The sequence below is a fragment of the Otolemur garnettii genome, unplaced genomic scaffold (assembly GCF_000181295.1).
Source record: "Otolemur garnettii isolate 467f Iridium unplaced genomic scaffold, OtoGar3 scaffold00081, whole genome shotgun sequence".
NCBI classification, from domain to species: Eukaryota; Metazoa; Chordata; class Mammalia; order Primates; family Galagidae; genus Otolemur; species Otolemur garnettii.
In genome coordinates this window covers 4,490,624-4,503,897 of record NW_003852476.1, presented here as the reverse complement: position 1 = coordinate 4,503,897, position 13,274 = coordinate 4,490,624, and the positions used below count along the sequence as shown (strand labels likewise).

At 40.9% G+C, this 13,274-nt stretch overlaps 1 protein-coding gene across 2 annotated transcripts in view; it reads left to right on the top strand.

Moving 5' to 3' along the window:
- RTN1 (reticulon 1) overlaps positions 1-13,274 on the top strand; it is a 278,817-nt gene that overhangs the window by 248,393 nt on the left and 17,150 nt on the right. Inside the window, exon 1 of one of the 2 annotated variants that reach the window (XM_012807984.2) lies at positions 4,902-5,256. The exons of the other annotated variant lie outside the window; for it this stretch is intronic. Within the exon in view, the coding sequence (XP_012663438.1) occupies positions 5,196-5,256 (61 nt within the window). The 5' untranslated portion in view covers positions 4,902-5,195. Of the gene's footprint in view, positions 1-4,901; positions 5,257-13,274 lie in introns of those variants that run through there. 2 annotated transcript variants of the gene reach the window in all.

The window sequence follows — 13,274 nt, the reverse complement described above, 5'->3', positions numbered from 1 at the left end:
CTATGGCTTAGGTTTTTTTTTTTTTTTTTTTTGGTCATCTACTTTGATAGTTTCCATATTTGTAGCTGGCATTGGACATATTTAAAATAGGGTTCATGGAAACTGTACCTTTAAGTGAGAAGACATATCAGCAGGTTCTTAAATGATGTTTTGTTCAAGGTAGGTTCATTGTAACTCTGATGAGAAAAAATAATTGATTTCACTGTATGTCTATTTGCTTCAAGTCACAGTTTCCAAGAACCTACTCAGGACATTAAATGAAGACCTAACCGCACTTCCACCATGCACCAGTTCTTTTCTTTTTTCCTTCTAATTTTCCTCTCTCCTGATTTCTATTTGTTTGATTGAATTTATTAATTCTCTCATTTATGCATTACATTCATTTCCAAGTTGTGTGTTTTAGTGACTTTCTTTTAGAGATACCACTGAAATGTTTAATATGCAAATCTTACATGTCAAAGACTAAAGTTATTGGTCCCAGCTTCCTCTTGAACAATGCCAGAACCTTAGAATGCTTGTACTTCTACCACACCTTCCACCTCAGGGTCTGTCTTACCTCCTGCTTCAGTTTTGCCTTCCTTTGATAAGCCCCCAAATTAGCCATTCCCATTTTTATGCTCAGCATCCTTTCATGCATCTCCCTTCCTCCTGGAAGCTTCAGTCTTCTTCCCGAAATACCACCTTTGGTAGATTTTTCTTTAGAGTCTATTATGTGGGTAGAGGTATTGATTTCTTCTTATTTGTTTTGCTAAATGTTGATTGACTGTTATAGTCTGTCGAATGTCTGTCTTTTATCAATTCTGGAAGAGTCCTCATTTGGACAAATTACTCAAACTTTTCATGCTAGTGCACTCCTTAAGCCCCTTCAGTGTCTCCCTCATTTACTGACAGAACTACTAGACAGGCCTGAGTCAGTCTGGCACCTGCACAAGTCTGTGATGAAGTTTTCACCAATCTGAGTCTGTCTGCCCTGAAGGCCCCATGACTCAAACTTGTGATGCTACTTCTTGTTCATAACTCAGCTCATTTATCACCTACTCTGTAAACCCTTTTCTTGTGCCTCCTCTTCTCTCAAATCACTGTTCTGTATACCCAGTCTCTTCTGCTCATAATCTACTGGTTGATTGCATTTATCTGTTTATGTGCAAATGTTGACTCAAGTTTCCAGTGGGAAGGTACCTCTGTATAACATTTACAGAGACAGGCACTAAGCATCGGCTCTATAAATGTTTGTAGATTGAATGAATGAATCGATCAATCCATCAGTGAATTAAGAAATGAGGGCAAACACTATTTTTCTCATAGGGACTTTGTAACAACTAAGCCTATTCCACACAAGAAAGCATCTGGCAAATAGCAAGTGCTGATCCATTGTTTGAATCTCTACAATTCATGCGTTATTTTGGCATGATGAGTTATATACCAACTTGGTTGTCTTTTTAAAGTTCTTTATCCCATATGGCATAGAGTTCTTGGTGTTCTTTGATCATTTTGAAGTATATTTTTGGTTCTCTGCCTTTTCTTCCCATTGCTGTACTTCTCAGAGGAAAAGAAAAAAAAAAGTCTAGCAGTTCCATGAGATGTGTGATGCAGTTTACCAGTTATGACATTCTGCCATGAAAGCTCAGTGCATCTGTGTGCGCTCCTCGCCTGTCTATCTCAGCGGTGCTCTCCTGCTGACCTTTAGGTGTCCACTCCAGTTTTACCATCGGAGTTAGACTTCACTGAACCTCCTTATAAAATAGCAAACTTCCACCCCCCCACTCCCTATCCCTCTTACCTGCTTTATTTTTCTCATGCACTTGCCCACAGGTGCCACATTATAATATACATTGACCTTTTATCATCATTTGCACCTCCCCACACACACTAGCATATAAGCTTCTTTAAGGTAGGAACTTCACTTTATGCCTAGATCAGTGTCCAGCACATAGTAGGTACTCAGTAAATATCTGCTGGGTAAATTATGTAGATGTCACTGATTCTCATCAGGAAAATCCTGCTGCCGCAGGAGACACTCTGGACACGCTTGCCTTCAACATTCACCTTGGGCTGGGATGAGATTACAAAACTCGCTTATTTTGCTTCTCCTGAGAACAGACCGCCTAATGTATGATTTCATCCTGAAATCTAAAGAAATCACTTCCTCTTTTGGCAGACATCCCAACCAAGACTCTCAGCTGGCTGTGGATAAAGCCCGTCTGTTCGCTACTGGTTTAAAGATAGTGGCAGTTCCTGCCCGCTTTTAGCAAGCTTTATTTTGCTTTCTGTTTTCTTTCACCACTTAAGGAAAATTTACATATCTTTTCTACCCATTTTATCGTTTAGATCTTGGCAAGAGCATTCAATTAATACTGTGTGTGCACTTCTGCAAAGAAAGCACCCACTGACAACATCTATTGAGAATTAAATTCCTATCATTTCATAGAAACAAACGTCTAAAGCAGTGGTTCTCAACCTTTCTAATGCTACAACCCTTTAATACAGTTCCTGTGGGTCACGACCCACAGGTTGAGAACCACTGACCTAAAGCTTTACTTGTATAAGAAAGTGGCCAAGAGTTGATAACTGACTTGCCAAACCCACTTTACAAACTTACAATTCAGGGCATTCCTGATTTCCCTTTAATAAGTCCATTAATGTTTTTCTCTTACCACCTATGTATGCATCAATCTAAAGCCCCCCAATTCTAATGTCATTAGCGTGAGTCTCTCTGTCTTCTGCCAGCGATATCCTACTTCCTCGGCCTTCAACCATCAGACTGGGTTTTTCATGTGTACCCAACTTCTCTCTTCAGACTTAGCATGACTGGAAATAACTTGGTCTTTAACCCAAGTTGACATTCCAAGGTCAACTTTGTGATGGATGAAAATAAGTGAGCCAAGAAGTCTGCTTGCCTATGCCTGGTTACGGCAGTGCTGCTCCCAGCCTGCCCTCAGAGCAGCAGTACACACCACCCGGCTGTCCCGTGCGCACTGTCCAGCCTTTCTGGTACTGCATCAATGCTTAACATGCCACAGGTGCCTGTGGGCTTAGGGCTGACAGCCAGGGCTATTACTGGACTGGCAGTGCCTCCTAGTGGCTAAGGCTCTAAGGATTCCACCTGAAAAAAATACTTTAAAAAAGGCCAGGGTGACAACAGGCACTCCCCCGCCACACACATACTCCTGGTGATGCGATGAAAGTATTGATTTCTTCTTCATCATCTTGTTAAACCCATTGGACTGTTACAAGCTAGAACGTATGTCTTTCATCAGTTCTGGAAAATTACTAATTTGGACAAATTACCTGACTTCTCACGTTAGTCCAGTGTCCCCCTCATTTACAACAGAATTACTACTCAGGCCTGTGGCCCCCTGGCCCGGGCGTTCCCATTTCTTCCTTCTGTGTCTTGTCCTGCATCGTCTGTGCCAATCAGGCTGTCACCATTTACCAATCTTTTCAGTGTTTTGCTAACTGAATTCACCAAATTGACCACAGTAATGAAAAAGGGGGGGGGAGGGTGGAAGGGCAGGGGGTAGGAAATACAAAAAAGTTTGTATTTGTACAAATACAGTTTGAAAAGTGCTTTGTAATAATGTAGTCACTGCTGTTCTCCCAATCCCGAGGGAGTCCTGACAGGCCTCAAAGCTTCCAACAGAATAAATTCAGATTTATCATGAAGCTGTTTGGAGGCCCAGCTGGTTGCTCTTGAAGCTTGAATTCTGGAAAGAATATACATGATCCCAAGGTGTATATGCTTTATAAAAATGAACAATAAATCATGTTTACAAGCCTAGCCTTGAGACTGCTGTCCTTACACCCTTGCTGGTACAGCAGGTGTCACTGTAGATCTGAGTCTGGGAGGAAACACTTCTGCGAACTCCCTAGGAGGGAGAGAGAAAGCCTGGTGGGTAAGAGGACCACACAAACGGATGAGGGGAGTCTGTTTTCTCTGCCAGGAACTCTGCCTTCTGCATACCCCTCTGGTCCCCAAGACATCCTCTGTACTTACGCTGGATCCCTACTCCTCCAGGGACCCCTTCCACCCAGACTTTCATTTCTAGACGATGCCCACATTCCAGTCCTTTTCCTTTGCTATTTCCAACTTTTCCTCATCCGAACAAACTTATCCCCTGTCCATTCTTTCAAGGTCTTGGTGTAAGTTCTGATAAAATAGCGCTAAGACCAGAACCCAATGTTCTGTTTCTTCCTTGGTCATTTGCGTTTCAACCTGGGAGTCCTAAAATCCTTGCCTGGATGGGCGTGGAGGCCAAATGTACCTCCTGTGTTACACTCACCGCCCACCTCCATCCTCCCATCAGATATGGCGCTGTTGAGACAAAATAGCCTTTGCTTCCGTGAGTTGTTTTGAATGTCCATACAACTGATCACTCTTGGACTGTCACTGCAGTGACCAATGACTCCGTGTGCCAGAGTCTGGGGGCTTTGATCTGGAGCCTGCAGGCACCACATTCCTATATTTATTCTTTCACTCCACAAACAGAGGGAATAAAGGGGCAGAGAGAGACACGCCCTCAGCGATGAACTGAAGATTTCTCTCCAATGATTGACAGTTGCCAACAAAGGTTCTGGAGAGCTGTGGAATATTCCAAAAGAGAAGGCGAATCTGGCGATTCTTTTGGAAGATTCTAGGAAAATAAAATTCAACGTGGTGTTTCCAGAATTAGGGAAGGGAGAGGTGAGTGAATCGTGGGGACGATTAGAGGACATTATGTTGCAAACCTGACATTTGTACCGCCATCCACTCGGTCCAACAGGTTTCTTGGGTTTCTAAGAAATTTCTAGAATATGCACCCCACCAATCAAGAACAGCACGTCCCCCGACTCTCACCCCCACCTTTGGCCCTTTTCCCCAACACTTCCCCCAATCCTGGGCCCAGTAAGTGCCCTCCGGGTCGGAACCGGTTTCCCCCGTAGCTGGGCAGCACCCCGCGGGCGGCAGGAGACGCTGTCGCGCCGAGCACCCGGGCGCATTCAGTGTGCGCGGGCGGCCGCCAGGCCGCGCGGCGCTGATTCGCTGCCGGCCACGCAGACTGCGGCGCCGCGACACGCCCGCCCTTGCCGCCGCCGCTGCCGCAGCCTCAGTCCGTGCACAGCCGCGCGGCAGCCCAGCCCAGCGCTGCACGGGCTCCGCCGCCTGAGCGCACGCTCCGCGCCGCCGAGGACAGCGAGCGAGCCCCTGAGCCCGCACCATGCAGGCCACCGCGGATTCCACCAAGATGGACTGTGTGTGGAGCAACTGGAAAAGTCAGGGTATTTTCTTTATTTCAGTAGTGCATGCCCGAGGTGCACGGGAGACCGGGACCCGGACGCGCCCATTGTGCATTTCACCTGTGGGACCTGTGCATGCTTAGACCCAGGAGCTTTCTGTAGGGGGGAGTAAAACTGTCATTTCACAAATCAACATGGATGGTGTTTCATTTTTTCCTTTCTTTCTTCTTCTTTTTTTTAATCCCCTCCACCCCTTTGTTTTCTTATTTGTAATGCTAGTATTTCAAATAATGCATCATTCTCCTCCTCCTGTGGGAGTTCTTTGGGGAGCCATTGACCATTCAGTACTTGTTTAATGCTCATCTCATCCCAGAGTTAAAGTGCTGTCTTATTGTTCCGTGCAACCCAATGCATTTACATCTGCCCAAAGGTGGAAACCTCCTGGCGGAATCTTAGCTGAGAGGGCTCTAACGCTTTCTTTTAAGAGGGACACACCCATTTCGGGGTTGTTACTTGTGGTCACACAAAGAAAACTGGAAATGCAGACTAGCTTCCCAAGTCCTGAAGATATGATGGCGTAGCCACATATTAGAATGGTTCACTTTGCAATATTTGGGTGTTTTTGTCTGTCACTGGAGGAACCTGTGACTATTATTTCTTAATAATGGATATCTGTGGAATAAACGGAGGGAAACAGTGCCGGTGGCCTTCCCGTATAAGAGATTTATTTTGGAACAGTCCATATCGGCACTGGGTGTGGCCACCCTCCAGCCTCCCTTGCATGGCTTTTCAGCCATTTTTATTCAGCCTCATATTTCACACTTCCATCTCTCCTTTGTTACATTAAAATTCCCCCGTTCGCCTTGCTTAGTAATATATGGATTATGAAAAAAAAAAGAGGTGATTTACAAGAATCAATTGTGTGTAGTAACTTGGGTGTTTGTCACATGAAATGTCCTTTAATTTTTAACAAATATGCTTCTGAGGAAGGCGCGTTTGGTTTAACCTGCAGGGTGCTGCAGCACCCTTCAGGGGACCAAGAATACTCTGGAGCAGCAGCTGATTTGTTAAAAATCTGGCATCTTCCCCTTGTAATTTTATATTACGGGAAGAATAGGATGTCTTTTCTTTGATGCCTCTGTGGGGGTTTTCTCTGGTATCTTTTTTAAGAAAAACATACATCTCAGAATTTAAAGCGCGCTTGCCTTGCCTCTTGTTTTTTGGACTGGGAGGCAGTGACACACAAGCCATCATCTGCTTCCAATTCTGTGGATCTAGTGAAAATACACTTGTCAAAAGTAAACAGATGGACCTGATAAATTTAAAAGCCAGTAAATACGAAATTATGGCAATGGAGGCACAATATTTTAGAGAATGGTGGAAACTGCATAGACTAGCATGTTTAATATCAAAGGAAGCTGTGAAAATTCTTTGTAACATTTCAAAGTTGTGTTTGGACCCACCCAGTTTATTTGATAAACACGCTGGACAACTGTGGCGTGACGTAAAACCAAGTTTAGCTGGACATAAAGGCTGGTTTTTCGACTATGCTTATGGATTTTTTCTATTTTTAACAAAAGTAGATGTGGAGAGATGGCAGATTTTGTTTTATTTATATCAGGTACAGGATGCCGTGTTCCCACAGTCCTCTGTGTTCAGACTCAGTTGCCTCAGTCGACCTTCTCTCTGATAGACATTTGTCAATAGATAACACAAAAAGTCATAGTTTTTCCCATTGAAATACAATCATTTTCACTTACAGTGTACAGCTACTTGTGAAGATTAATTGATGATCATTGAGAATCTTTTCTACTGGGTGACCTTTGATCATCTTCAGTACCATTGATTTCCTTTTGTCAAATAGAACAAAGCCCTTATCTTGAATACTGACTATGTCTAACTGGGCGGGTAGGTTTCTAGGCACAAAAGAGAAACGGTAAGAAGTGAATTACATTTTTTTCTACTCATTGTAAACTTTTCACCTAAACTAACTAAAGTAAGATTTATTTTGTTTAGCATTTTCTGTGTTTCTTCTTCATTTTAATTCCCTTATTATTATATATATATATAAAAACAGTTGTTTTTAACCGTGGCTCTACTTTGGAATCATTTGGGAAGCTTGAAAATACACAAAGGGCGTGTAGGCTCTGCCCCTAGACTCTCTGACCAGTTGAGCCAAGCAGGAGTGTGTTGAGAAAACTCCTCAGGTGAGTTGAATATGTAACCAGAGTTGGAGCCACTTGTGTGTGATAATTCTTAGGCAGCCCAATCCATAGACCAGCAGAGGCCCAGAAACAAATGATAAGATGGGTGTGATCTGGGAGCAGCTGTGAATGCAGTTACAAGAAGTCAATCCAACAGTCGCCAATGTCCTGTAAACGTATTAATGAGGTAGATGTTTGGCTTGGGAAGGAAATAATGTGAGTTTTAGGTTTTTTCCGTTTATTGAACATTTCAAGAAGACTTCACTGAAACTAGTTATGTGTTATAAAACCTTTGTGTAAAATGCAGGAGTCTAATCAATGTACATGATTCCAGCTGTAGACAAGAATATTTAAAGAAAGAGAGGCTAAAGTCCACCTTGTACTATCGCACACTGATTCTGCTTCCAATTTTAAAAAATTATATAAAATATAAAAAATAAAAAATATATACAATACCAAATATTACTTAATAAACCAAAAGACAATGTACTCAATGAAAACAAAATGAGAATAAAACAGTAACCTAATGAAATACGTACCTATATAGATAATAACCTTAGAGCCAGTATAATTATAACTACTATTTAGGGGGCACTTTTACTGAGTGCTTTATCAGGGTCATGTGTAATCCTCACAGATCCCATGAGGTGTAATTTCCAGTGTTGTCCCGTTTCACAGATGATGACTGAGGCTTCTGTCAGAGCACGGGGCTAGTCATGCCAGAGGCTGGCAGCAAGGCTGGGCTGTCCTCTCCATAGCTTCCCATTGCTCTGCTATCTGTCTCTGGGGTGGATGGCTTTTTCATCAACGACCTTTCTAAAGATACGAATCATCTATGTTGGTGTGGACTTAACAGCTCCCTCACACTCACAGGTTTTCATCATGCAAAAAAACATTTCATTTGAGCTTTTCAGTGTACCCTTGGACTTGTTGAGGCGCAAAGAAGTTAAGTGCCTTGCCCAAGGGTTTGTGGTAAGTGGCAAATTAAGTAGTAAAACGTGTCGCTCTTGGCTTCCACTCCAGAGCTCCACCCATCCCTATGATCTCTGCCTCACTTCCTAGGTTAGGTCATAAAAGGTAACTCTCCTATACCTCTTCTGAAGTTATTTTCACATAGGTTCTCTCTTTATGAACAGAACCAAATTTCACAGCAAGCCATTGGTCTCTTTTTTAATTTCAGATTAATTAAGAGTGTACAAACGATTAGGGTACAATGCTTGCATTTTTTTAGGTGAGGTGCCTGCTGTAGTCATGCCTATTGCCCAGGAGATGAGCCATGTACCCTCAAGCCATTGACCTTAACCAATCTATGCCATTGTTGTTGTCATCACCATCATCAATACATAATTTCTAGCTTGTCCATAAGTATTAGCTGTGTGCCAGTCACTAAGCCTTTGTACCTACCTTGTCTTAATTAAGCCTCCGTGAGACTTTCTGTTACTCTCATTTTATAGAGAAGGAAACTGGGAGTCTTAAGCTGAGTCCATACTTTGCCCCAGGATGGAATGAGGTCCTTAAAATAGGGCATTCTGATCATGAAGCCTACGCTATTAATACACTACCTCAACCCACAGGGTGCATCAGAGGAACAGAGTGACCAGAGCCATCCATCCACGTGGTTCTGTTTGTGCTGCAAAGATCACTTTTTTGAATTTCAATGGGCTCAATAAATTCATCTGACAGGATGCTTAGTAAGATGGTGGATTGATACCTGTGTGCCTGGGGCTTTGGTCAGCTCTCACCTATCTGAGTGTGGCGGCTTCCCCAGCACGTAAGTTACTGATGAAAGGTGAAACTCTTTCCAGAGAGTATAACCTAAAGATATTTGCTTTTTTTCACCCAGTAAAATATTTTGAAAATTCAATGCTGGCCTTACAGTGCTCTGTGGAAACACTTCAGGGGAATCTGCTCTGAAAGATGCTAGTTTGAAACATTTTTTGAAGAGTGAAACATCTCAGAATACACAGAGGAATTAACAGTTTTAGCTGCAGTAATTGAAAGAAATACTTGCCTTTTGAAAATGGCATTTGGTAAAGACAAGTTATACATCTAAATAAGGGCATACCAACCCTACCTTTTATCAAAATTGGCACTTCATTTGGACTCATTATCATTAGAATATTGTACAAATATTACAACATTAAATATTACATTTGCACATTCTCTGTAGATTCTAATGAAATCCAGCAGGAAAACTGGCTTAGCTGGGGAGCTGTTTTTTCTTTTTTTCCATAGTGAAAGAAAACTCTTTATTAGGTAGGTAGCAGACCAAGTGTAGATAGTCAAATACTCTGAAAATAAAGGTCTCTTTTTTTCACAATCATTCTCAGGAGACTCTTTATAAGGTAATATTTCAAAGTTTTGGGAGAGAATAATGGTTTTATTATTTTTCTAAAAATGATGCATACACATTATGAAAATTTTCATTTGAGAAGTTCAAATGAAAGCCACAAATCACCCCTAATCCTCCAACCCAGAGTTAATGAATGTTAATTAATATTTGCTAAGTATTATCTAACATGTCTACATAGAGCATTACAATTAAGCTAAAGGGCTAGGCAGGCAATAAAGACAGTTTTTATAAAATAAGACTATATACATATCTCAAAAGTATTTAAAATAATTTAATTTAATGGAAGCAGTGAACATGAAACTGACAGAATTGTGGAAATTCAGACACAGGTTTCTTTACCATGAGAGTTATTCCTTCCTAAAATTAAGAAAAAGACTGACAAACATCAGTGGGTTCGAATCCTTTTATAATTGTGTGTTTCCATTTTAAAACCATACCAATGGACTCTCTGCGGTATCTTTGCTTTTTAAAGGAAGATCCATGACAGATGAGAAAGGTTGGCAGAAAGGCTAATCTAAATTCCCAGCTGCTAATCTATTATTTTTCTCAGATTTCTATGGATTAATACTTGTTTAATTTAAAAACAATAATAATCCTAATATTCTATGACTAAAGCATGGCATTATGATTACTATATATGAATAGGGATTATGGATGAAGTCTTCCATCGTAGCTAGCAGGCTCTCCCTTCCTATTAAAAAATACTCTCTCCCTTTCCCTCCCTCTCTCCCCCTTTCCTTCTCTCCCTCCCTTACTCAGAGTTTCTATAAAGTCCGTGTACAATTTAAAATAGTTGTCTGGTTTGGATTGCACACAAACTTTATGAACAACCTGTATTTGAATTGATAGTCTGTATTTAATTCTTTTTCATCTTCAAACTAGGTAACATTCAGAACAGAATCTCTGAAGTAGTGGATATATTTTAAATTACCTTATAAGAGAATTGTATTCTAAAATCCACTAAATTCCACAAAATATAATCTGACTTAAGTCTTGAGTGGAAAGCTCTCAGAAAATCACTTTTCTTTTTGAAAATAGTTATGTGTACATCACGACCAATTTCCCATCCTTCCAACCTGATCTCCTAAGTTGTGTGCAGATTTGGCCAACATATAATTTCATGCTGTCACCTTTCCAGGTCTTATGATAGTACACACAGCTATTGAAATGGAATTTGACCTTAATGATTTTTTGAAAGCCATCTTTTGCCTAGGTGACAGTTAATAGTAATAACCACTTTAAAATCTTGAACTTACAGCATATCATCTCAAGTAAGAAAATTGTTAGGAGCTTTACAACTTCAAAGTGTAGAGTTCTATTTCCCCAAAATATTTTTGAGTTATATCTTTAGGTTAAAACTGAGTAAAGTCTTAATGTTTCACAAAATAAAATCCTAAATTCTTTCTTATTTCCTGTATTGCCAAAGGGGAAAATATTATTCCAACATCATTTAGAAGTTCTTTGCCAAAACTGGTGTTAATGTTGAACAAATGAAAAGTACAAATATTACACATTTTAATTTTTAGAATTTATTGCAGTTCCATAATTTTACAATGGGTATGCTTCAAATGTAGTCACAGTGTATGTCCATCCTTCAGAAATAGTTCACCAAACTGAAGACTGGCAAACTTCAAATTTAATGATAATTGGTATCAAGAAGGGCATAGTATTTTATTGAATGGAACAGAGGAATGATGAAAGAGCATTCCTTACATCTTTTTAGTTAAAAGTATTTTTGCTGTTATGATCTTGATTAAAATTTTTAAATATATATATATATTTTTTTTAAAAAGAAAAGAGCCAACATCCATCTATCCCCATGGTCCTTTTCTCTTCCACTACAGTGATGGGATTATAAGAAAAGATTCAGTCTTAAGATTTTATTGCTAATTGTGATTGATGAACAGCAGTCCAAATGAATGGTTTTTATGGACATGGTCAGGAAGTTCACAAAAAGAAAAAATGCATGAAGACAGCCTTTGCTGAGTACTCACAAATCTGTCTCTGTACTTCAACTACCACGTTCCCAAAGCCTATCTTTCCCTCTACATGGCTGTCTTTTCCTTTGATCCCAGTGGCCCTCCAAATGAGTGGCTTTGCTAGCAACGTTGAAGGAGAAGCTGGCCAGGAGATCTAACTACACAGGCCCTGGGGTCTCACTTCCTGGTGACCACAGGCCTTAGCATCATTGTGTTAACATTGCCGTTTGGAAAGAATGGGAATGTTGTAGTCCTGGTGGTTAGAACCAGCAAACAGGAATCACAGTCATTCCAAGTCAGGGAAATGTTTGCCCTTCCTTCAGAAGCACAGAGCAGCTTTTGCCTCCAGTCCAACCCTATCACCGTTAGGATATTCTGTGTTTGCTCTTGTCCCTTGTGGAAGAAAAAAGTATAGGAGTTGGCTGTGGCTTTGGCCATCAAATTCTCCTTTTTCCTTTGTTACACCAAAGCTCACTGAGGGTGGTAGATTCGATGCTGTGCTCTTTTACTATCTATCGGAAGCCCCAGGATTAATGTGTCTTTCCTTTCGAAACAGCCAAGAATCATTTAAAAGTCTAGAAGTAATGCTGGCATTTTTCTCTTGATGGCCATAGTGGCTATATTTAGGAGGTTTTAGGGGAGGGCCTGGAAAATGGAATCGCTGCAGGTGTCTGATCAGCCAAAGGCCCTGTCCTGGAGAGTGAAACTCACAGATTAGGTGGCTAGATGATGTCATCTTCCAAGGTCTCTCTGTGTCTGTTTAAAGCATTTCATTACCAATTGCCTGGGTGAAGGACACAACTACAGCTTGGACTTCAGCCTTTCAAAAGCAAACTATGTAATCTAATGGTGTATGCCTGTATTAATCTGAAATTTATCAAAAAAGTATTTTATTACCTTTACTTCCATTATCTTTCTTTAGCTTCATGTAACATGAGGGAAAATTAAATAAAGCAGGGAAAGTTACTCTATTTCTTCTTGTTAACATTTTGTGATGACATTTTATTTGTTTCATGAAGATGAGTCAGAAAAGAACTGGCTTGTTGTCACTCACTGGCTTGGACAGTGAATTGGGAAGAATTGAGGTTTCTGTTCCTTGTCATCCTGTCTGTACTACATTATTGTAGTCAGACCATTGGGAACGTGGCACAAAGTAAATAAAATCAATAGCGTATCGTTTTTCAGCAGCTCTTCTGTTGTTAGGCTCATACTATCTACCAGCGGTAATTTTTCAGTTTCTCACTTGGCCTTTTAAAAAGTAGCATTAACTTGTTTTATAGAAAGTAGTGTGTGGCTCAGCGCCAGTAGCTCAGTGATTAGGGCACAAGCCACATACACTGAGGTTGGCGGGTTCAAACCCAGCCGGGACCCGTTAAATCACAATGACAACTACAACAGAAAAATAGCCAGGCGTTGTGGCAGTCACCTGTAATTCCAGCTACTTGGGAGGCTGAGGCAAGAGAATCACTTAAGCCCAAGAGTTTAAAGTTATTGTGAGCTGTGATGCTGCAGCACTCTACCGAG